General features: G+C 35.9%; 1 protein-coding gene across 1 annotated transcript; it reads left to right on the forward strand.

Moving 5' to 3' along the window:
- Nucleotides 1-1,878: 1,878 nt before the first annotated feature.
- Nucleotides 1,879-24,839, forward strand: CHORDC1 (cysteine and histidine rich domain containing 1). The gene is made up of 11 exons (XM_031675368.2): nt 1,879-2,249; nt 5,773-5,822; nt 8,509-8,565; nt 9,837-9,994; nt 11,961-12,064; nt 12,741-12,799; nt 16,482-16,552; nt 17,494-17,599; nt 19,566-19,685; nt 20,118-20,180; nt 20,475-24,839. The coding sequence occupies exons 1-11, from the start codon at nt 2,186-2,188 to the stop codon at nt 20,619-20,621; spliced, it is 999 nt and encodes a 332-aa protein (XP_031531228.1). The 5' UTR covers nt 1,879-2,185; the 3' UTR covers nt 20,622-24,839.

Consider the following 24,839-nt stretch of genomic DNA (forward strand, 5'->3'; position numbering starts at 1 on the left):
AGCAGAGGTATTGTAGATTTGTTTTTAAGACATTTCTGTATTTTCAAATTATCTATTATAAGCAGTTATTATTTTCGGGTTGTTAAATGCTATAGTTGAAAAAAACTGACAATAAACATTAAAACCATTTAAATGAGTTAGGTTACTAATAAACCTATTAATGTTACAATGATGCTAGGACACTCAGAAAATGGATTTGGCCACAACCAAAACTTTCTAAACCTCTTCATCTCTCCTCCTCACATTCATGGCTGATGAAATAGGAAATTGGTATCACCTTTTGGAAAGAGCTGACAATACACACCTTTAAAATCTTAAAATTAGTTTAAAAGGCTTAAGCCTTTCTAAAGCAAAGAAAGTTGCCCACCATCCAGTTCTACAAGTATCAAGTCATTAGCCACTCTAGTCACTGGCCAGCAGTACACCCGGAAAGGAATTAAGACCAAGGACAGGATGAGGCACTCTGTTTTGGGAAAACACGCCCTTTAGATAGCTATCTCAAGAAGAATTTTAATAAAAGCAAATTCTTGCATCTTTCCATACATGGGGATGGGGCGGGGGTTGAGGGGGAAGCACTAAAACCATTAACTGAGCTACTTATTCTTCCTAACTAGAAGTAATCTTTTATTGAGATGTGTGCTTGACTGTATGTATTCCCCAGCCAAAATCATATGTATACTGGCTGCTTCTCCTGCCTCGTCAGAGCTGTTCCTCAGAGCTATTTGAATTGTTTCCTGGACTATGGTCTTAGTAAGACCCTGAATAAAACTCAATTCACAGCTCTTCCATTATGCATTTTTTTTCAGTCCATAAATTTTACTCCAGCACTGTCAGTCCACACACTTCACTCCAGTACTACTACTTCTCAAAAACCCAAAATAAGAAAAACAACATACAATGGGTTGATTACTGAAGCTTACGTACAATAAAGTTGGTGAGAATAAAGGAAGAATAGTTATATTGTATTTATTCAAAAGAATACATCATTCATAATGTGGTTATGAAACCAAATAGAAAAATTCGTTACGTAAAATGAAGGAGAATGCAACATTGTACATATGTACGTTGGGATTACTGCATAAAAGCGTAACACTTCTAGGTATGGAGGAAGGGAACATGGAAAAATGAGGCTCATTTAGACTTGAGTTCACTAGAAACATTGTATAGCTTTATACTGTTACTTAAGAAATACTGGTATTACTATTTTGATAGCTCAGGATATACCTGTTATTAAGAAGCATTTGCTTTTATTTCAAATACACCAAGTTCGGGAAATATACAAGCTGGAGCTAAGATTGTTTGCGAGTGCCCGTTAGTGTTACCACTACGCATTTTACGATGCACTTGACAAAATCTTACTAGTGATTCCAGGATTGCAGAATTAAGCACCGAAAACTGATTAAATGGAGGCTAACAAGAAACAGTAACAATTACCCCAGCGTTTTACAGCAAGGGCGGTCATTTCTAGCACTGTGATTGATCAGCACTTTTCTTTGATATTCTGATTTTTAAGTGCTTTGCATCTTCCACGTGACTTGACCTCAGCTACTCCGTTACTGAAACCGCTCCCGACGCCTGCATTTCTTCAATACTTCTGAGAACAGGACAGCGGAGACAGAGGGAGATGCGTCCACCATTCCTCTCCCCGTTTACTAGGCAGAGGATTCGGAAATACTGTACGACTCTACACTGACTCTCAGGCAGCCAAGAAACAAACAGATGGACAATGCCCTGTGTGTAATTATAGTCTCAAAAGAAGGACGACGGGCTGCGGGCCGGAGAGGGCAGGGCAGCCGATTTGCTGCGCGAGATACACACAGCCAATGAGGAGCGACGAGACCGGAGAGCGCGCGCCAGCGCCTCGGACGCCTTCCTTCCCCGCCTTTGAGATTTCTCTTCCGCTAGCATCCCCGTGGCATCCCCGCCGCCCGCCGCCCGCCGCCACCAGCCGGGGACCCACCTGAAGGAGCCCCCCGCTCGTGCGCGGCGTCCCGCCGCCGCCGCCTCTTCCCATCGCCTCTGCGCCTGCGCGACCGGAAAATTCGCGAAGGTTCCTGAAGCGGAACTGGCCGTTTCCGGAAGCCGGCAGCCGCCCCAGCAGGCAGACCGGTGGTTGCGGCGGAGGAGCGGAGAAGGCAGCGTCTGGCCGTTCCCGGCGCCTGAGCCTGACCCGTAACCTGAGGCGATGGCCCTGCTGTGCTACAACCGGGGCTGCGGCCAGCGCTTCGATCCCGAGACCAATTCCGACGGTAAGAGAAGCGCGCCGCCGGCCCGCCCGCCCCTCCGCCTCTTCCCCGGGACGCCCTTGGGCCCTAGGGCAGCCGGCGTCCTCCCGCGGTCCTCCCGCGGTCCTCCGGCGGTCCTCCCGCGGTCCTCCCGCGAGGCGTCACCGCACCACCCCCGGCCTGGGCCCCTCCCGGGCCGCCCGCCGTCTCCCCGCGGTGTGCGCGGGGCCGCTCGCCGGGCTTGGGGGCGGCGGCGTCCGAACGCCTCCGTCTGCAGCCGCCCAGCCCGCGGGCCCGCTTCCCCGCCGGCTCCGGGCCGGCGCACGTGTTTCCCCGGGTGGTCCGCTCGCGCTCTCGTCCGCCTGGACGCTGGAACGTCTTCATCCTCGGCTCCATCCCCCGCCCGCGTCTGGAAGGAGTCAAGTTAACCGGGTGCTCCTGGGCTCGCGTCGTGGTGTCTGTGTGTCCGTCTGTCTGACTCGGGGGAATCAGAAGTGCTCCTGGGCTCTCGGCGCTGTGTGTGTCGGGGGAATAAGAAGTTAACCAGGTGCTGCCGGCTCGCTCTGCAGTTCATTTGCTGTGTGCGTTTCTGTGTTGTGTGTAGGGCAGCGGACAGAAACAGGAGGGTTGACAGGGGGCGGATTATCCTGGCGTTTAAGTTCGGCCTTGTTGTATTAATATATACAGAAGTTTATCTGCCTGATACAAGCCTGCTGTCGTTTTGTGCAGTCGACCCACTCTCTTTGAACCTTACTTAAATTTGTTCTTGGTTAAGAAAAATTATTCTGTATCTTTACGGTGTAAAGTTTTGATACGTCCGCCCAGGTGGGTGGTACATTCGTTATACTTTGTAGCCGGATTTGTCGGGTCTTGCTGCGGTCTTCCTAGTTTGGTACCATGCGGTCTTCAGCATTAAGGGATTGAATGCATTCTTGCAGCACATAGGTGTAGACCTAAGGATGTAAAGTGAAAGTGGCTAGACTCGGTGAACAATAGAAAATGACCAATGAATTTGAATTTTGGTTGGTGAATGGGATAAAGAAGTGAGCTGATTCCTTAATTATTGTAGGAAATAACGACACTTTGTGAAATTCGAGTATTTGTTGTGTGTTCTGCATGCCACTCATATTGGTCTATTGCTTTTTTACATTATCCCATTTAATCTTCACAATAACCCTGTGAAGTGCACGTTATTATACCCGTTTAATAGGGAAGCATAGTTCAATATGGTGGACATAGCTCCTGATTGTGTAGGCGATTAAAATTGATACTTAAAATTTTTTTTTCTCCTCTGAGATGTCTGAAATATTTGTCCTGGTGCACAGGTGAATTGGGGACATCATTTAAAATGCCAAGACCTTTGGCAGAATTATGAGAAAAAGATAAGTTCAATCACATTTTTATGACAATATAAAGTTCAGGGAGAAAACTTTGAGATTTAAATGGATTTAAAAAATCGAGAAATGAGGGGTTTCAGAGCCCTTTGATGTTGGAAATGTATTGTAAAAAAGTAAATGGCCTCAGTGTCTGCACATAGTCTACTTTAATATTAAAGGGAAAGCCTGAGGCTTCGTTGAATGGGACAGTTTGTTTGTTTATAGGATGTATGTACCAGCTTAACTTTAAAGGGGGGCGTACGGCCTTTTTTTTCTTTTTCTTTTTTTTTTTTTTAAGTCAGTTCGGTGTCTGGGAAATGGTACTGTGCCTGGGAAAAGAGAGATGGTGGAAGCCCAGAAAGCCAGAGGAGACGGTCTCAATGATGGGAGCATCAGCGGTACTAAATTCAGCAGGGAGGTCCATTAAGACTGCTGAAAGTTTATTTGCTTTAGCAAAATTAGTGTTATTTTAGAGACTTAGAATAAATACTCCAAGTAAGTTGGTTGACTGGAAAGTTAAGAAAATGAGGATAGGGAGTAAAAAGAGCTGTTAGCAAACTGTGAAGTCGGTTAGGACAGTGTTTTATAAGATGGGAGAGGTTTGACCTTGTGTATTGACTAATTTAGACTCCCTTCCTAGCTGTTAGGACATTTTCGTTTGAAACGAAAGCTAACTGAGAATTTTACTGAGACATGGTAACTTGCATATGTTAAACAGCTATTCTGGAAGAAGCACACCTTCGCAAACAGTATTTTATTCAGCCCCCACGTGTGGGGAAACTGAAACAACTACCTAGAGCCAGACTTTGAGCCCCGGTCGGACCCAGTGTTAAAAAGCCCTTGGCTCTTATTGTGTTGTAGCTTTTTAGACATAAAATACTACCTTGAGCAAAACTGGCAAACATGATAAAGGCAAACTAGAGAGGAAAATGTCCATCTGCTTGTTATTTACTTTTGAAAGCAGTGATTTTCAAATTGTTTATACCAGTTGTATGGATAAGACCTGACTCATTCCTGCTGCTGTTCTGCCAGAACTGTCCATTGTGATTATGCCTCTTCCTGGGTCAGACATTATGCATTTTATGCCTCGGACTGTATGTAAATTTGGTATTAGAAAATACTCTGTTCTCTACTTTGATTTCCCTCTCAACTTCATATTCCTCTGCATAATCATTTCTGCTTTGAACCTCCTTTTTCAGTCCTCATTTCTACTATTGCCTTGAATTAATAGCTTCTTCCTCATCTGGGGGCTAGCATAGTATCTGTGTTACTAAGTTACTGTGTTATGTATGTTAGTACTTGGTTACTAACTAATGAAATCATACTTACTGTTAATGCAAGGATAGGGAGATTTCTCTTAAGTCCCAGGAATTAATCATTCTAATGCAACACCACAAACCAGAGGTTGTAGACAGTTGAAAGCTAAGCAAATATGAAAGGTTGAGCAAAGTAACCTTATAAGAAAATTGCATTGGTGTGGAGCTGACCTGTTTTTTCTGAGCTCATGGTTTTATCTAGGGAATATGTGCCTGTTACCTGTTTTCTTAATGTAATGTCCCATATTACAAACTGTAATAAGCCCAGTTTCATGAGGGTTAAGGGAAAATTTATGGTGTAGTGTGGACGGGGTAGAGAAATACAGAATAACATCAGTGACAAGCCTGAAAATACATCATAGGATTTAAACTTATTTTTAATGAGATTTATATTCAGGAGTTGACACCTGTTTAAGAAGGTTAAATTAGCAATTAGATATTATTTCAGTTTTTAAAATTTTTGAACCTGTTCTTCCAAAATACCTTTTTAGGTGATCTCTTGGGCAACCTTTAAGGATCAATGCACATAAGAACACTGAAGTTTGATAGTATTTTTGTAAAAACAGAATTGGAAGATGATGGTACTAAACAAACTTTACTGCAAAGATTAGCGGAATACAGAATATAATTTGTCATACTTGAACTCTTCTGTTTTTGTATAACTATCATACTCAAAATTAGAATTTTAACCTTTACTATTTTAATACAATGTTAAGTGGTGTGTGTCATGCATCAAACTTGAGCATTAGTGAATTTTTAAGTATTGCCTGTGTATGGAAAAAAAAAACATCTGAAGGAAATAATGACTTTTCTTATAAAGTGGTATATATTTTTTCTTTCTTGTTTTTTGACCAGATGCTTGCACATACCACCCAGGTGTTCCAGTCTTTCATGATGCATTAAAGGTAGGCACTTGATACATTTCAATCTCATTTGTAGAGTCAATTCCTAGGTATAATACTAAATTTTTTTTGTCTTTTTTTTTTTTTTCTCAGCTGGTGACTTTCTGCTTTCTTAATGACTATTTTGGGGTGCTTTAAGCAAGTGCTCCACTAAAGGCAAAGTGATCTTAAAGGCTTCTCCAGTTACAAAATTCAGTTCTATCTTAACTCTCATTTTCTATACCACTCATTTCTTCATTTTCTTAATTTTGAGGGGGAATAAAAGCAATTGTATTTAATCTTAATCTTTCAATATATCAAGAAACTGCTGTCTGATAAGAGCAGATCTGAATTTTAAGAAAGATTGTTATGAACACTTGACAGTGCCACTCTCAAGATAGACATGTAAGTCTAGAGTAAAATTCTGTATAAAAGAGAGATGCCCCTGTTTTCTGCCTGTACTTCTTGATATCCTGAAGAATTAGAGAAATAATAACATGTTGTTTGACTGGGTCTTTTGTGTTGGGTTTATTGATCTCCTAAAATTTATGATAATGTGGTACATTTTCCATTGTATATATCAAAAGAAAATGTGGCTGCCATGGTTTTAGGTATTCTAAGGAACATAACCCTATGTGTTTAAATGTTATTAATGCCCTTTGGACTTCTAATTTTACCTTTCATAGAGTAGTTGGGCCTTTTTGGTGTTTAACTGTTAGGTAGCCAAGTGTAAACAATAGTGTACAAATAGATAACAAGTTTACGTTAATCTGGTTCTAAGTGAAAAACAGAACAAATGATCAAAGGGGCAAATTGAGACCTGACTCCTCCTTAACATCTTTTTAGCCTCTTTACAAACTTTTATGGGGATAGAAGCTGTGGTTCTATGAGAATATGTGTTTTTGCTGGGGTGAGGGGATTTTATCTTTCTTGGACTGCCATTTGTTCTTTGTTTTTCTTGTACTTTTTTTTTCCTATGACGTTTTCCTCCTATCCGCTAACGATGGGCTTGCTAAACTTCTCAGTGTTTGGCTTCCTGTTTTCTCTGATTCAGTTCATTCGTTCTTGTCCTTAATTCGTTCGTCACTTCTGTGTCAGTGACTTCAACAACCTATTTCCATTTACGTGTGTCATTGGCAACCACAAATGAGTTCTGAAATGAACTTACTCTAAAAATAGCCTACCTTCCAACATTGCTGCTGCTAGTAATGGTATCACTGACTTTCTAGTCATTCAGCCCATTGCTCTTCTTCTTACCACCCAAATGTTAATTACTTAATTTGTCTTGATGATTTCACTTTGAAGTAATTCCGTTTCTCTGCTCCAATTCTACTGTTTATGTTTTCTATAAACATTTCTTCAAGACCTAGACTTTCCAAGACCACTGAATTTCACAACCTGGTGGATTTCAGGCAAAATGTGTAAATCAGTGTAGCGTCTACTGTTGCCAGTTTTCTGTTTAACCAAGTAAGAAGTTGCATTACATTAACAGAAGAAAAACCACTTGAATATTCCACCTAGAAGAGGCAGAGGGAAGAGGACAGTCCTTCTTAAGAAAAGACAGTTGGCAACACTGTACTCACATACTTAAATTTATCCTTGCTTTACACATTTTACTGGGAACTACCATAGATACCAGAATGGCATTTGGGAACAGCTAGTCTGTATCATGTATGTATCCCAATAGTCCTAGAATACCTAATGTAATTCTTCATATAGGAGTAAGACAATAAAGCTTTTTTCCATATAGAATAATTTTCCTAGTGACTATATTCTCAACACCAATTAAACTTTCTATTTAAGTTTATAGTAATTTTCCATCTATATCTTTATTCAGAGTAAAAAAATTAAATTTTAAAGTAAAGGAAAATTTGAATTACAGAATATTTAACATTTTCTTTTAAAAATTTACATACTGTGAAGAAGTCCCTACCAAATTCTTCATGCATGTATTGAGTAAAACAGTGAAACCCAGATAGACTCATCCAAAGCTGGCTCTTAGTCTGAATTTGAGACATTGCAAGCCTTGAGACTGCTGCCTTTTTACTTCCTTCTCTGTACTCCATTGAGATTGTGGGCAACAACTTAAAGCCATGTTTTAGTTAACCACTTGATACTTTGTTCAGAAACCACACACTGCAGTACAGTGTCTGCATTTGTGTGCTTCCAACTGAGAAGATCATTTAACCTTTATCTCTAACTGTGCTTAGACTGCTACATTAATTAATCTGTGTTATTCTGAAAATAGAGTACTTATTGTTGAGGAACAGCTATGCTGAGTTTGCTTAGAAACTAAATTATGATGATTACTGTCTCTAACTTACTGAATTTTTTAAGTAAAGCACTTTACTTACTCCATAGATCCTTTAAAGTATCTAATGCTTTTAGAAATTATAAAATCTTTTTCTTCTAGAATTAAATACTATTCTTGAAAACATAAGTAGTTTGTTTCCGTATTTTCAAGAGCTTCCTTGCATGATAGACTATAACACAAATCACTTTTAACATTAGTTAATTTTGTTTTGTTTTAATCAAAGACTAAAAATCATATCACTTGATAAGACGAGTTATTTACAACACTTTAAAACTATGATGTTACATACATGCAGGTCCCTTCGGGATTCAAGGAGATAAGTGCAATACAGTGTTTAGTGGGGTTGTGGTTTTCATGTGGATGGTTTTCATTTTTTTTCCCTTTTATGTTTCTTAGGGTTGGTCTTGCTGTAAGAGACGAACAACTGATTTTTCTGATTTTTTAAGCATTGTCGTAAGTATTAATATTTTTTTCTAGATTGTCTCCTAAAAAGTACATATTATGGGGAGCTCCAAATTTGAGGAGACTGATTTTGGACACCTATCGACTAGTCCGTGTTAACTTACAGATAGTAACTTTCTTTTAAAACCTCTGTTCTATGACCTTTAAAATAAGAAATATCTGTTTTAGAATTTAAAGTTCCAAGATACTAATTAACCACTTGTCAGTTTAGGTTTGTTTTTGGTGTTAGTAGTCAGTCTTAAAAGAACATCAAGAAAAAGGAAGCTATATGCAGCAATTTAAAGCATTTTCAGTTTGGAATAGCAAATTTTGTCGTATCTAAGATACCATTGAGATGCACCATTATTTTATATACCCTTAGTAAAGAAAACTAAAGTTGTTAATTAAATGACATGCCATTGATCTTAGGATTTCAGGGAAGTTAAAATGTATGTATGACTCAGTGGAATACGGAAAAGGTAGCTAATATTTATTAAATGTTTACCAACTGCTAGATGTGGGAAATACTCTTGTTTTATTTAATTCTCTAGCTAGGTAGTAGGAGAACTGAGGCTCAAATTGAGACCCTTTTGTGTAAATAATTTGTGGAATTCTCTCTTTTTTTTTATTTGAAGTATAGTCAGTTACAATGTGTCAATTTCTGGTATACAACATAATGTCCCAGTCAGTATATACACACACACACACACACACACACACTCGTTTTCATACTCTTTTTCATTGAAGGTTATTACAAGATAATGAATATAGTTCCCTCTGCTGTACAGAAGAAATTTGTTTTTTGTCTATTTTTATAGTGGTTAACATTTGCAAATCTCAAACTCCTAAATTTATCCCTTTCCACCCCCTTTTCCCCAGTAACCATAAGATTGTTTACTACATCTGCAAGTCTGTTTCTTTTGTAGATGAGTTCATTAGTGTCCTCTTAGAATTCTCTTTGTGAGATCTCCAGAATTTGTTTCCTGTAAACAAGTTTATGCTGTGTGTTTAATAGAATGAGTAAAGTAGATATTTATGAAGTGTAATTCAAAGGCTTTTTTTTCAAGCATTATTCATATGTAAGAACTCATTTACATATATAGTAAGTTTGGAGTTCTTAGTAAGTTTAGAGTTCTATGTTTAGTTTCTTAAAATAAGTCAATGTGTTAAAAGTGGAGAAAACATACAACCGAGTTTATTAATAAAGAACTGAAAAACTGTCTGTCATGACATGTGAAATAGATGATAGGATAACTCAGTGAATGAACACCTTTCACTAACAGGGCTGTACGAAGGGGAGGCATAATAGTGAGAAGCCACCGGAGCCTGTCAAACCTGAGGTCAAGACTTCTGAGAAGAAAGAATTATCTGAATTAAAACCCAGATTTCAGGAGCACATCATTCAAGCCCCTAAACCAGTAGAAGCAATAAAAAGGCCAAGGTATACTTTATACAGTTGTATATTTTTGTCACACTTGAATAAAAGCATTTGTTCCTGGTATTTCCTTTTACGATTTTGCATGATACCATTTGTAGCTAACTTTTGAACCATTTGGTTTTTCTTAGATAGTACTTTTCCTTTTTATTCCCCCTCAACTTGAGAGCCTGTACACAGAAAAACTTCACTGCAGATTTGTTCACTGTACCATCACAGTTATGCTCAGGGTTGGGCAGCCACGTCTCTTCCCTGTGCCTTGGTTTGTGTCTTTTTCAACCATGGCGCAGTGGAATTCGAGAAAGGAATTGTCCTATTCAGGGAATGAGTTTGAGCTGAAAAAGAACTTGGAGGTTTTTCTTTCCATTCCGCCACTGTTTCTTGAATATTTTTTAGGACATTCTTGGTAGAAAAATATTTAGTTTCCTTTCAGATAATTCTAGTGAAGGACAACTTTATTTTAAAGCAGCTTATTTTATCTTTACTAGGTCAGTATATAATTTTTCCTTGTATTATGCCAAATTCTGTCTTTTGTCCATATTTTGCCACTTAAAACAAGCTTAGTCCACTCATCTCTTACTTTCAGTTGCTTGAAAACTGTTAATCTCATTACTGATAAATTTTTAATGTATTTGATTTAGATGTCAGATCTGTTTAAGTACTTTTAAAATACCTTTTGTTCATTTTGCAGAACTGGACATTCTTTATACTCACCTTCTGATCTACTAGACTCTGTTTTACAACCCCACACATGCATGTTGGGTACCACTGTTAGACAAGGTTTTCTTCATGTTGTATTTGAGTATTGAATTGTTTTAGAACCAAAATACAGGACATAAAAACCAGATAGTTTTTGGCCTCAAGTATGGCTTTATTCATATTTCTATTCACACTATAGACTCATGGTTTTTCCCGCTTTTTCTTTATTGAGCTTACTCAAATAAATTTATAGCATATTGAATATTACTGGACCAAGCTTAGAACCCTAAGAAACTTTCTGATGTTTATTTAACAAAACTACTTAAGATGACTTTATTGTTTCCACCTTATCATAATCATGAGAGCTTTTATCAAGTGTTTTGCTGGCTTATTTGCCAGTGGAACAAAATTATCAGAAAAAGATAACAATTCTGGCATGACTCACTGTTAAATATTACAGTGGAATCTACTATAATTGACAGTATGAGTCAAATTTTTTAAAATAATGAGCCAATTTCACTAAAGAGAAAATGAGAAATTATTGTATCCTAAATTCATTTGTCGGTGTTGTAGGGATTATGAGGATATAAGTTTTTATGTACTTTTTTAATGTCTCTTATGTCAGTAGTTATGTTTTCATTAAGGATATAGTATGAGTATGCAGTTTTATTGATGCATTTATTAATATTCTTAGTACTTATGGCCTTAAACAAATTGTGCACATAATATTTAACCATTATGAAATGTTAGGGGATATTGTTACTGCTTTTTTAACCCTACTAAAATTGCCTTGTGAAGTAACTGATTCTGAATTTTTAGATGCATATACTAGTGTCCGCATAAAGGGAACGCTCTCCACCGGTGGGAATGTAGATTCACTTAGTACATATTTATTGCCTGTTTATTCCATGCTCAGTGTTTTACTTAGGCTTGGAATGTAGAGGTACTTCATAGACCCTTCCTTGGAGTTACTTATCTTGACAAATTTGTATTGTTAGTCTTTACTTCCTTCCCATTAACCCTACTGATTAATAATTTAATGTGACAATAGCATGATTATTTGAGACTTAATTATGATAATATTTTTTTCCACTAAAACTTAGAAATGTAGATACATTATAGCAGTTACTTGTAAAATACTTTTTAATGAGAAAAACTTGGTTCACGAGGCATTCAGCTTTTTTCATAAGTAGGCCCTTAAGTATATTTATTTTTAGTACAGAGAAATATTTTGATACATCAGTAATGGTTATAAAATTTCCAAATTCTCCAGCCCAGATGAACCAATGACAAATTTGGAATTAAAAATATCTGCCTCCCTAAAACAAGCACTTGATAAACTTAAACTGTCATCAGGGAATGAAGAGAGTAAGAAAGGTAAGATTTGTTTTGTATTTTAAAATTTTTTCTATTCAATTAATTATCTAAAAGAGACAGGAGCAGTTTAGTTCACTGTATATAAATATGAAAAAGTAGCATGTTACAGTGAAGATTTTTTTGTTTGTTTATTAAATGCGAGTAATACCACAGAATATGTATGTGATTTATTCCATTATGTTCTCATTAAAAATGAAAATCAAATGTTAATTAAAATTGTTTTTCTTTCCTGACTCATTACTTTTTAACAGTGAGTTAAATTTCTTTGATAGTTGTGTATGTTTCATTGTGTGTGAATATAAAATATATTCAGTATTCTCTGATCTATATTTGGTATCATGGGAGAAAAGTCCTCTTTCATGATTTCTTGTACAAGGTTATTTATTGGATGTAATATTGCATTGTAGAATAGAAATGTGTCATATTATGTATCATTCTGAGGCTATAGGGAAGGCCTGTTCACAGTAGTTGGTTTCCTGTTAACATTTAAATATGATACCCAGAAGGTCACTTGGAAAACTTAGTTACCTGAATTGTTTTAAAATATCAGTGTTTTTTGTGTTTAGATTATTTTTTAAATATTTGTTTGATGGAAAAGTTACCTTTTAAGAATGTCACCTGCAGTAAAGTGTTCTGTTTTAATGTTTCTAATTTGATTTTTTTTTCTTCATTTTAGAAGAAGACAGTGATGAAATTAAAATTGGGACTGCATGTAAAAATGGAGGGTGTTCTAAGGTATATATTGTAAAATTTGTGTCATAAAAGTAAAATTTCAATTTTGAGAAAAGAGAGTACAATTTAATGACTCAATTCAACAAACATTTTGGTGCCTATTATGTGTTGGACACTGTGCTGTGGAGCAAGGCTCTGAGTGTGGATGGATAAGACACTCTGTGACGAGCACCATATCATGGGAATAAGTAATTCTAATTTAGTCAGCATTTATGGAACACTGGCTATGTGCCAGACATTGTTTTAGGGGCTGGGATTATAGTGTTTAATAAAGCAAAAATCTCTCTTCTTGTGGAGCTGTAATTTGAAGCGAGGGAAGGATAACAAATAGGTAATTAAGTGCTAAGAATTCAGGTAAACATGAAGAAAATGAAGCAGACAAGGCGATAGAGTAAAGCTATTTAGATAGGCTTGTCAGGGAAGTCCTTTATGAAGTGATGACACTAAATCAGGAATGTAAGTACTGTCGCAGATCAGTTACGTAAACCTTGCGGTAGATGTGGGGGGAGTATGTGTAGAGGCTTCGGAGCTTGACTACTCAGGGAATTATGAGAAAGGTCAGTGGGCTTGGCCAAGGGTGTGAAAGTAGGGGTAAGAGAAATAGGCAAGACTGTGGAGTCTTTACAAGCCACAGTGAGGGGTTTGGGCTTTATTCTAAGTGTAATAAGCCATTATTTGTTTGAGGGAGGGATTTTTGAAAGATACCTTTGGCTGATAAGTGGAACTTTTAATGGGGCAGGAGTGGAATCAGGAAGGAAAACCAGCTGGGATGCTGTTGTGGAGGTCCATGCAGTGGGGTATGTTTTTGAGAAGTGGTAAATGTGGGATGTAGTCAGACATCTCTGTGAGGCCTCTTTCTACCTACTCTGTGTAACATTGCACTCCCTCCAGTGTTTCCACACTCTGGTTTTTGCTCCACAGCAGTAACCACCTTACAACACACTTCTTATTCTGCGTATTTATTTTGCTTGCAGTCTGTCCCATCTAACTATCCCTTTCCTTTCTTCACTCATGTAAGGTTTACAAGGAAAGAATTTTGTTTTGCTCTCTGCTAAATCTTGAACACTTAGAACAGTTCCTGGCACATGACAGACACGTGTAAAATGAATGATACTCAGCAGTATTAGCAGGACTTGCTAATTATGAACTGCAGGTGAAGCATGGAGGTGATCGGTACAGCGTTAACTGAGAAAGAGAAAATGGAGTTGGGGGTGGGGACAAGTTTGTAGTTTCCTTCATGTTAAATTTGAGATCACCTTGCTCATTTAGGGATGGACTAAGCAGGTATTCACAGTTGTATGAGGTCGAAGCAGTAGATAAAAGAGTCGTTAATTCTTGGGGTGAGGGAGATGGTGCAAGTGGTAGGTTAGTGGAGGAAGATCAGAGAGCAGGTGTCCCAGGTGAATTTTGAGAAGTAAGTGTCAGTTCTATAAAGGACAGAAAGGAGAAGGATATCCCAAGCAAAGGTAATACAGCAGTAGTATACAGAAGGCAAAAGTATGCAGTAGTGATGGTGCACAGCTTTTTGATGTAAAGTTGAGATTAAAAGAGATGAGTAGGGGTTAGATCCTGAAAGGCTTTTATAGTGCTCAAAGGTTAGACTTCCCTTAGGTCCTGGAGGCTGTTGAAGAAATTTAAAGTTTTTCATTGAAATATAACATTATATGTCAATTAATTTTTATAGCTTAAGGGGGTTTCACAAAGCAGAGCCCTCCTTTTGCCTCCTCTCATTCAACATAGCTTAGTTTTGCCTACTTTTGAACTTAATGCGAATAGAGTAAATAATAGAATAGATACTCTTGTTTTTGTTTTCCTTTGCTTAATAAAATGTTTGTTGGTTATCTTGGTTGCATGTAGCTGTAATTTATGTTCACTACTTTAAAACATGCCATTGCTTGAATGTGTCAGTTTTCCTTTGTACTGTTCTTTAATTTTTTTTTTGATTAATGCTACTATGAACATTTTTGTGCATGACTTTTGGGATACATACACATATTTCTTTTAGGCATGTGACTAGAAATGAAGTTGGTGGTTCACTGTGTATGTCTGAGCTCAGCTTAGCACGTAGTCCCACACAGTTGTACAAAGTAATTGTATTTACACACTCTCACCGGCAGTGAATGAGGCTGATTCCATCTGTTCTGCGCCATGGTAACACTTCGTAATATCAGTCATTTATATTGTAGCCATTCTGGTGAAGTGTTCCCATTGTGGTTTTAATTTTCACTTTCCTGATGATGATGTTGACTACCTTTTTGTATGTTTATTAGCCATTTGGATATCCTCTTTTGTGAAAGTCCAAGATCTTTTTTTATCTGTTTTTCTATTGACTTTTTAATTTTAGGAATTCTTTATACATTTTAGCTACAAGTCTTTTGTCAGAGATACGCTGTACCTTTTCACTGTCTTAATAATGGCTTTTGATAAACAGAGGCTCTTTAATTTTAATGAAATTCAATTTGTCCAGCTTTTCCTTTATGACTAGGGATTTCTGTGTCCTATGTAAGAAATCTGTTTATTTCAGAACCATGCATATTTTCTCATAATAGAGGCACATTTAAAGGTGCAAACTACCTGGAACTGCTTATTGTATAACTGTATATGATGTGAGGTAGATGTAATTAAAAGACTTTAAACAAGAGAGTGATACATATTTTAATTAGCTAGTAGAGTACAGAAATTGAAGGCAGAGAAATTAATTAGAACCAGTTAGCATAGTTTCATTGCCTATCTGCTAGTGATCATGAGGAAGTTTAGCTGACATTTTTAAGTCAAATTGACAGGATTTTGTGATAAGTACATATGGGTAGAGGGTAAAGAGAAACTGAAGAGGACTTAGAGAATTTTTGCTTAGACAGTGGATATGGTGCCATCAAATAAGATGGGAAGAAGAGTAGAAGGTTTGGGGGCAATAATGATAAGTTCAGAATTTAACATACTGAGTTTTGTGTGCTTATGAAATACCTTTAAGAGATATACATACTCAGTAGTTTGAACTTACAACAAGTAAACATGCAGAGTTTTTATTTTCTGTACTTTTAGGTGGTTGCTATAAATGCCAAAATAGACAGAAAATATACTACTGGCTGCATCTGTGTTTTATTAACATAACTTTTTGTGAATTCATCTGTAGAGCCTTCATCTACAGCAGCAATGGGGCCCGGATCTTCCAGACAAACCCTGGATATATATATAGGTCTGCAGCTCATTTTTCCCTTCGTAGGGATAAGAAATGACCACTGTAGAGCTTTCAGAATTGCATATTAGATTTTCAGTATTAATTCATAATGTTCACACAGAGTTTACTGTGCATATAAGTCATGCTATAACTGTATATCTGTTTAGAGAGCTACTCTGGTTTCAGTATTCTGTAAGTTTATAGAATATACCTGAGTATGTTCAGATGTGTCCTCATAACCAGAAGCCTGAAAGTGTCTTAATATATGCTATTGCCTACTTTTCTGTTTGCCTTTTTCACAGGGAACTGAAACTTAAGTATGTCCAAAAAGGAATCATTTTTCATTCCTTATTGGAATGGCCTGGGCTAAATATGTGAATGTTCTAGGAAATTGTTAATTATCTCATTGGCATTTTCATAGTTCATAGAGGTCACCAATACTACACATATGTGTGAAAGATAACATTGAGATGTGAGACTAATTTATTTCCTCCTTTTTCTCTTTAGACGTATCAGGGTCCACAGAGTCTAGAAGAAGTCTGTGTATATCATGCTGGAGTGCCTATTTTCCATGAAGGGTAACTTATTCATGACTAATTAAAACTTTATGGTAGAAGTTAGAAATATTAATTTGCCTTTAAACATTACTTGTCATGCAGCAATATTAAGTATTTTACTTACATGGTCATATAATCTTTAACCTCAAAATGTGGGTGTTGTCTTTTATTACACATGGGAAAACAAACAAGATTACAATTAAGTGGTCATTTTGATTCAAACCTCATGTTTTTCCTTATTCCTTTAAATTACTAACAGTGTCATACCCTTTCTGTTTGAGCTGAATAGGTTTTTATTTGAAGAACTGTCCAGGGCATTGTAGGACATCTAGAATTTGGGGCCCTGGGGCACTAAGCTACCAACATTGTGTCATTTGAGAAAAGTCATACTTTTCCACAGCTCCCAGTTGAGAGCCTCTCAGTATATTACACTGTAGCTTATAGAACCACAGTGCTGTGTTAAAATCGTCCTCTGTTTCCATATTCTTCAGGACTCAAACTCAAAATTTTACTGTAATTTTTGTCTTCCAATATTAGATTTTTTTCAAGTAAATAATAGTGGGTTTCACCTACTGACCATCACAGGTTATGTAAACATCAGTTTTTAGTTTGTTTGCATGTTTTCTCTTTCCTGGGTTATTAAAATATGCAGGTTTTCTATCTTTGGTCATAACAATGGTAGCTTCATGTGGAAACTAATGTGAACTGTCAGTGAAAAGCCTCCTTTGGATTTTGTGATGGTTATAGGCATCTTCCTCAGGAATTCCAAAATTGCTGTAATAAATGGCATTCTGGTGTTAAAGCTTTTAGTCTTGTAGTTTTAACTGTATAGTAACTTAGATACTTGTAAGAATTCTCAAGTTGCACACTTACTGATTTTTTCTTAAGTCACTTATCACTATAATACTTTGGACTTAATTTAAGGTGAGATTTTATTTCTCAAACTTTTCTATAATTTAAAGGATGAAATACTGGAGCTGTTGTAGAAGAAAAACGTCTGATTTTAATACATTCTTAGCCCAAGAGGGTTGTACAACAGGAAAACACATGTGGACTAAAAAGGATGCTGTAAGTAGCCTTTTTAAAGTAGCGCATTGGAGTGTATATATATGAGTCATTTTGAAGAGATTTGAGATTATTCTGTCTTAAGATTTTAAAAACAGTTTTTCTGTCCCTCACATGGTAAAATTTCATGGGCCTGAAAACTTAAATTTATCTGAGTCAAGCTCACAAAGCACACTGCTCTTTGATCAAAATCGCCATTGTGTATGTTGATGCAAGTATGTAGGGTTTCGTGGAATATCTAAGCCTGCCAAAATTGAAGCGTATTTTTCTGTAATTCCATAGCCTTTTCCCCCTTTTTGTTTTTTAGAAGTCTCTTTAAACTCATTTGATTAATCTAGACCTCGGATTCTCTTTTGGCTACTTAATATCATTCAACTATTTACAGATGCACAAATACTCCACCTAGTGGCCAAAGAGGAGGGTTGCAGACTTCTTTCGTTGGAATTGTTTTGAAAGCCTCTGCTAGCTACCAGGAAATTTATCAAAAGAAAAGGGAAAGCATCCCTTCCTACCTCCCTGACAGCATTTTTAAAAGCCTTGTAACTATGCAAATAATCCCCCAAAATCTCAGTTAGTTCTAAGAAGGCAAGCAATTTATCGCTAAGTAAGTGTTTGCTAGCTGTTGTTAATGTATCTTACGTTAAATTAGTTGTATGTGCTGTATTGATGCTAATAACCCCAGGACAATGAACTTTTTCAGTTTGTGTCTTTATATTTAAATTACTTTAGGAATTCATTTAGTCTACATTTGCATATTTTATAGTTTCTGCTTTTTAATAACACATGGGTTGGGTATTATAAATATATCCAGGGGGAGGGTATAGCTCAAGTGGTAGAATGCATGCCTTGCATGCATGAGGTCCTGGGTTCTATCACCAGTATCTCCTCTAAAAATAAGTAAACCTAATTACCTCTCTCCCCACCACTGCCAAAACAAAATAATTAAATAATACAGTAATAAATAAATAAAGTATAAATATATCCATTAAGTTACAATGATTTATCTACCACAAAACTTCTAGGAATGTTGTGTTAGTAAAAATAAAATCTCTTTGTATTTTCTCCAAAAGTTTGAAAGTTTTGCTTCGAAAAAATAAAATGTTATTTTATTTGCAAAAAGTTTTTAGAGTATGACCCTTGATGAAACTTTTTTAAAAAGTTTTTAATGCATGTAGTTATCAAATATTGAGAGTCTAAGCTAGTAGCTAAGGGCAAAAAATGTAAGTGATAGAAGTAATTTAAATTTAGTATAACTATGAAAATACAAATAATGCTTTTTAAAACAGTATCTCACAGTTTCCTGCATTAAATTACTCTCAGTTGTAGAATAAATCACAATTCACCTCTTTAAAATAGTTATCGATATAGCAGTATACCGCTCATAGATAATAATTATTTCTATAATGGTAATCAAAAAATTGCTTCCACAAATTCTCACCTTTTTTAGTATATTATTATAAGAGGAAAGTAATCAGTAGCAACAGAAGATAGTTATAACTAGTCAGTTTTTTCCCCCCATATTTCAAATTGTAGAAAATAAATAGAAGGTTCCTTTGCATGGGGTTAAGATGTAGTCTAGCTTATCCTGCTAAGCAAATGGATTTCTCACTTCAGTCTTGAGAGAATGTTTTTATGACCCTACTTAGTGGATTGCAGAATGTCAGAATTGGATAGTAGTTCTTAAGTTGTTTTTTTTCAAGGTGTATTAATATGTGGCCCTAAAAAAAAAAAGTTGGTGGAAAAAAAAATGTTCCCAGATCATAAAACTGTAAAGATTCTTTGTATTGTGATTTATTTTATTGTTTAAACTTCTTGATGGGAGTTTTAGAAGTTGTTTGTGCTTAAAAACATTGAGAGCTCAGTTGTGCATGATAATTTTTTCTTCAATTTAGATGGGTCGAATTCCTCTTTTTTAAGAAATTAATTATGTGGTACTTTGTAAATTCGTAAAGTTTCTTTTTTATTACAGGGAAAAAAGGTTGTTCCATGTAGACATGACTGGCATCAGACTGGGGGTGAAGTCACCATTTCAGTATATGCTAAAAATTCACTTCCAGAACTTAGTCAAGTTGTAGCAAATAGTACCTTGGTAAGTATACCAGATGTCTTTGAGTAAAAATTATCCTTATACATTATTCTTAATGTATTATATAATATTGATCTTATCTGAGCTGTTTTTAAGATCTTTTCATCTTTCCCATTTGAAAAAATAGTTTGAAATTACTTCACAGAAACTATTTTAAAGAAAATTTCTATGTAGTAATTTCTGAAGCATTATGGAGATTGTATAGTAGCTTAGACGATTTATCAAAGAATAATGGTGCTTAGTTCTCACTATGAAATGCCAAGTTAATTTTTCTTTACTCCTAATGGTTTTCTCAAATAAAAGTGGTTCAGTATTGAGAGTTCCTTAAAACGGCTTAAATGATTTTTTATCAGTATCTCCTTATTTTTATCAGTGTTTTATATCATAAAATGTTTACTTCGGTTTTAATCAATTAATGAACTTTCTCTTTTTTAGCTGAATGTACACATTGTATTTGAAGGAGAGAAGGAATTTCATCACAGTGTGAAATTATGGGGTGTAAGTATTAAGAATCCAGCAGAATTTTTTTTTTAAATTTAAAATACCATTTGTACAATAAAAGGCAGTACTTTAGTAAGCATTGATGCAACATAAATACATAATTTACCATTATTTCCTACAAAAAAGTTTAAATCTCGGGATAGAAATGGCCTAAGAAGCTTGGGTTTTGCCTGTTAGCAGAGGCAGTGAGCACAGGCAGAGACGTGAGGTCTTGTTTGTTGTTTGGGCATACTCGCCTCTGCGCGCTGGAAGTCCACCTGGCGTACTGTAATTCCCTTCCATATGCTGCAGGTGATCGATGTGAAGCGAAGTTATGTGACTATGACTGCAACAAAGATTGAGATCACCATGAGAAAAGCTGAACCTATGCAGTGGGCGAGCCTGGAACTGCCTGCAGCCAAAAAGCAGGAAAAACAGAAAGAAGATACAACAGAATGAGTTGAGAAGGAACAAAGTTCTTGCCGCCTTCAGAATCGTTAACACGCGGGGAAGTGGTGGCTTGCTGCTGTGCTCTTGCTTTCTTGTTGTTGTTGTTGAATCTGGCATTTCAGGGTCTACAGTAGGTTCTTAAAAGCCAAAGTCAGTTTATCTTTTTGTGCCTCCCACCTTCCTTTTGAGTTACCTAGGATTGATTATTCGTTTCTCCTCATTAATAGAACTGTAGTTGTGTCTTATACTTGAAGAAGCTAGAAAATAGCTCGTAACAGTTACAGTATTTCGTAGTGTAACATTAAGCAGAGAAATGTAAAGGAACATGTGTTTTTACATCTCTTTTATTCCATAATTACTAAAGATGGAACATCGAGTTTCGAATTTGTATTTTCATGAGTTTGTGTTCCTATAATACTTGAAAATCTTTACGGGAGAGATGAAGCTCTGCATTGCCTTTTCCGCTCGGGACAACTACGTTTTGTGGGGGTATTAACGTGAGGTAGTGTAGTAAGTAGTTAAAGGGGAATATGCGCATTGATTAACAAATTAGAATTCATTTACAACTTAATTGGATTAAAAATTACAGCAGTACTGATACTACTAAGCAGTATGATTTAAGAGTATAGTAAACATTATAATTAAGACTATAAAGGTAACAATTTGGTTAAAAGTCACCATTTTATAAGACTAAGCAATAATGTGAAACATCTCTTTCTTGATTATAAGGACTTTGTACAGTGGGCTGAATTGTATCTAGTTTATAGCCTACACCCTCTTAGAATCATCTATTAGTTACAAAGAGAAATTTTATATGTTATTTGGCCTCCCTAATGGAAAATTATATCTGTAAAATTGTAGGCTTAAAAGCTTATGGAAATACATTAGGTTATCAGAAAAGCAAATGTTTAAGCTTTGCTTTATGAGAGCTATCACATGTTAAATGAACAAAATAGCTTAGTCTTTTGGGGTTTTTGTTTGTTTGTTTTTAGACCTTCATGAACAGCTTGACAGTTCTAGGTGATACAGTGATTATTTATTGTACATGATTAAATGTAGGTATCACAGAATTGATGGCTTATGCTCACTGAACCCATTAAAGGATGGTTACTTTTTGAGGCAGTGCAGAGCTCGCAAAGAAAACTAAAATTAAGACGTGTTATGAAGGCCAGAACTCTGGCAAAAGAACTTAATACATTTGGGTATGAATTATGTTTATATAGATTAAAATGATTATTTCTTAAAACTCCTTGAGTGTTTTTTTTTTCTTGGTATTAATGGATTTCTTACAAAGACAAGTTTGCAGAAGTACAGTGTTAGTTAATCTCAGTCTACTGTGTTTAGCAGTTAACTGTTAGATGTGCTCATGTAATTATTTAATTGTTTAGCTCTGTAACAAAGACAGAAAAATTGGCAGCCAGCTTTCATAACACTAAAATACCATGGCAAGAAATTTCTGCAGTGAAAATTGGAGCCAAACAGAGTATGTAAGTTTCTAGTGCTTGGGGTTGTGGTTGGTGTTTTAAGTTGTCTTTCGTAGTTTGGGACCTGGGTGCATTTGAAGACATGAAATCTTGTTTTTTATTTAGGAGAAAGATTAATACTTTGATTTGATTTGCGGTAATGATGAACAGACCCTTTTTTGATGATTCCTTCGTGTGGCTTGTTTTCCCCTAAACAAGATCTTCATGTTATGTGCCCTTGAACTATTATTTAAAGCAAGTGTGTCATTCATCTAAGAGTTAGTTACAAAGCACTGACCTTTATTTATACACACACACCCCTTAAGTGTTCAGTCTGGTTACACTAGTGACCATCCTATTTGCTTTCTTATTCCTATAAACCTCTGAATTTGTTGCCCAAGTAAAAATCTATATGACAATTATCTTAGAGTCCTACATACAGGGACACAGTTACAATTAAGTAGAGTAAGTCTTACTTTATCAAATCTATCAAAAAAATAAAAAATGCTTGTTACATTTATTAGGCTGTTTCTCTATAAATGCTTTGTCTTTCTGAGCTTTCAAAGTGCTATAGCAAAGCAGTCAAAGCTAGAGTTATTGTATACTTGGTAACTAACCTGACAGCTAACGCAACATGGGAAACAAAATACGATTTTTCTTGCCTAGCACATTTGCTAGTGTAAAGGAGAAGGAAAAGTCCTAAAAAGTTGAACTTTTATTTTTTTAACCTCTTATTTTGAGACAAGTTTAGATTTACAAAAGAGTAACCAAAAAAGTAGAGCTTTTTTATATCCTGTATTAATTTTCACCTTATGATAAAATCTTACATAACCATAGAACATTTGCAGAGGTAGGAATTAGCCTTGGTACAATACTGTTAACTAAAGTAGAACATTAATTTTGACCATCTATTTTTAGTGGAACAGTATTTAAGAGTAGTTCTTGAGACCTACCCTAGTGTTTTGATAATAAAGCCAGTAATTTATAAACCATTAAAAATAGAACTTGAAGTCAACCTATCATAGATAAATGTTTACAGGTCAATAATGTAACTTCTTGTTGTAACTTAACATATACTGGCAAAGTACTGTAATGATCTATTTTATTTAAATTTATATTTCATGCCAGAGATTTTAATTCTTACTAAGTAAAACTTTGGTTTTCTTTAGACAGTTCTTCACCCATCCGCGGGTGAAGTGAACCTTAAAGAGTTCTTGCAGATACTCTAAGGTGTCTCTGGGTTACTGCTCTACCACCCTTGTTTTTAAAAAACGCCAGTCATTCCCCAGCCTGAAAACGCATGTCATACATCCGTCCATATTAAATAAATTACGAAAAGCTCCCTTTTGAGGTATGAGGTCTGGTGTCAATTTTAGAGTGTTTAGGTGTGGACTCAACTTTTTTTTTTTTAAGAGGCCAGGTACTTTTAAGTTATCTGTTAGAAGATTAACAGATTTTTTTTTTTTGGTTTGTTTCATTGCAGATTATTTTGATCTGGCATTCATATTTGGTAATTATTTGATTCTTTTACCTATGTCATAATTCCATAGCCTCAGTTCTAAAATGTCAGCTAAGTCCAGCTTGTTTTTAAGTTTTATTAATAGGTGTTTCCTTTCATTTCTTTTAATTGTTTGTTGGGTGAGTAGGAAGCTGGTGTTTTACTTGACTTCCTTCTTACTTACTGCCTAAGTATTTTACAGCTGAAACTCATCTGGAGTTGTTGCATGGCTTGCTTTTTTATTTAAGTGTAGATGCCTGGAGCTATATACATTTGGTATTCCTAAAATACTGAGCTTGCAAAGGTTTCTCTTTTGCATAGTTTTTAATTTTAACTATTTATAGAGTTCTTAGTTGTGAAGAATTCCTTCAGAAACAGTTTTTCTGAAGAACATGTTTTTATTAAATACTAATTAATGACTTAGTTTTCCAAGTTAGTAGGCCACCTTTAATGTCTATTGAAGACATTTTTATGTTGCTTAAAGAGTATGTGTCAAAATAATTTAATTTGCCATTCCTTTTTGACTAAGCAAATACAGTATCCAAATGATTGGATTGTGAAATTATTTTTTTAAGACTGCTAATAGAAGTAAGATAACTGATTAAGCCTGGGAGAGGGAAATCTCCCTGAACTCACAGTACCTTCCCTTCCTGTAAAAGTGAGACTAGGTGAGTGTATTAACTTTAAAAAAAAAAAAAATACTGTGGTCCTTTTCTTCGTAATGCTCATTTGAATTTGCAGTTCCATATTTATTAATATTTTATTTGTATAATTAATTTGTTAACGTCTTTGTCCTCTTAAAGATGGCGTGTAACCTTGACTGTGTTTTGGTCGACTGTTACATCCCTATTTTCTAGTACAGCACTTGGCATGTTGGTTGGCTCTTGTAAATATCAAGACGTGGCACTTGTTTATGGGCCAGTCACTGTTCTAGGGACTTTTATGAATATGGACATGATCCTCATGACAACCCTTTGAGGTAGGTTCTGTTTTTATATTACAAGGAAGAAACCGAGTAATGGCACAGGTTAAGGAACTTGCCTCTCATCTAAACTATTGAGTACAGAGTAGAGATTTTAAACTCAGGCACTCTGGCCCTGTGTTCTGTGCTCTTAACTATATGCTGCTTATGTCTGTCAGTTGAATTAATGGGTTCCAAAAAACATTGTCACATAGCATGGAAAACTAGTAACACTGTGTTTAGTTATCAGGAACAAGTTTTACTTTCATATGTTTTGTTAGAAAATAAATTTGTAAAAGTGTGTA

Source organism: Vicugna pacos, chromosome 10 (genome assembly GCF_048564905.1).
Source record: "Vicugna pacos chromosome 10, VicPac4, whole genome shotgun sequence".
Lineage (NCBI taxonomy): Eukaryota > Metazoa > Chordata > Mammalia > Artiodactyla > Camelidae > Vicugna > Vicugna pacos.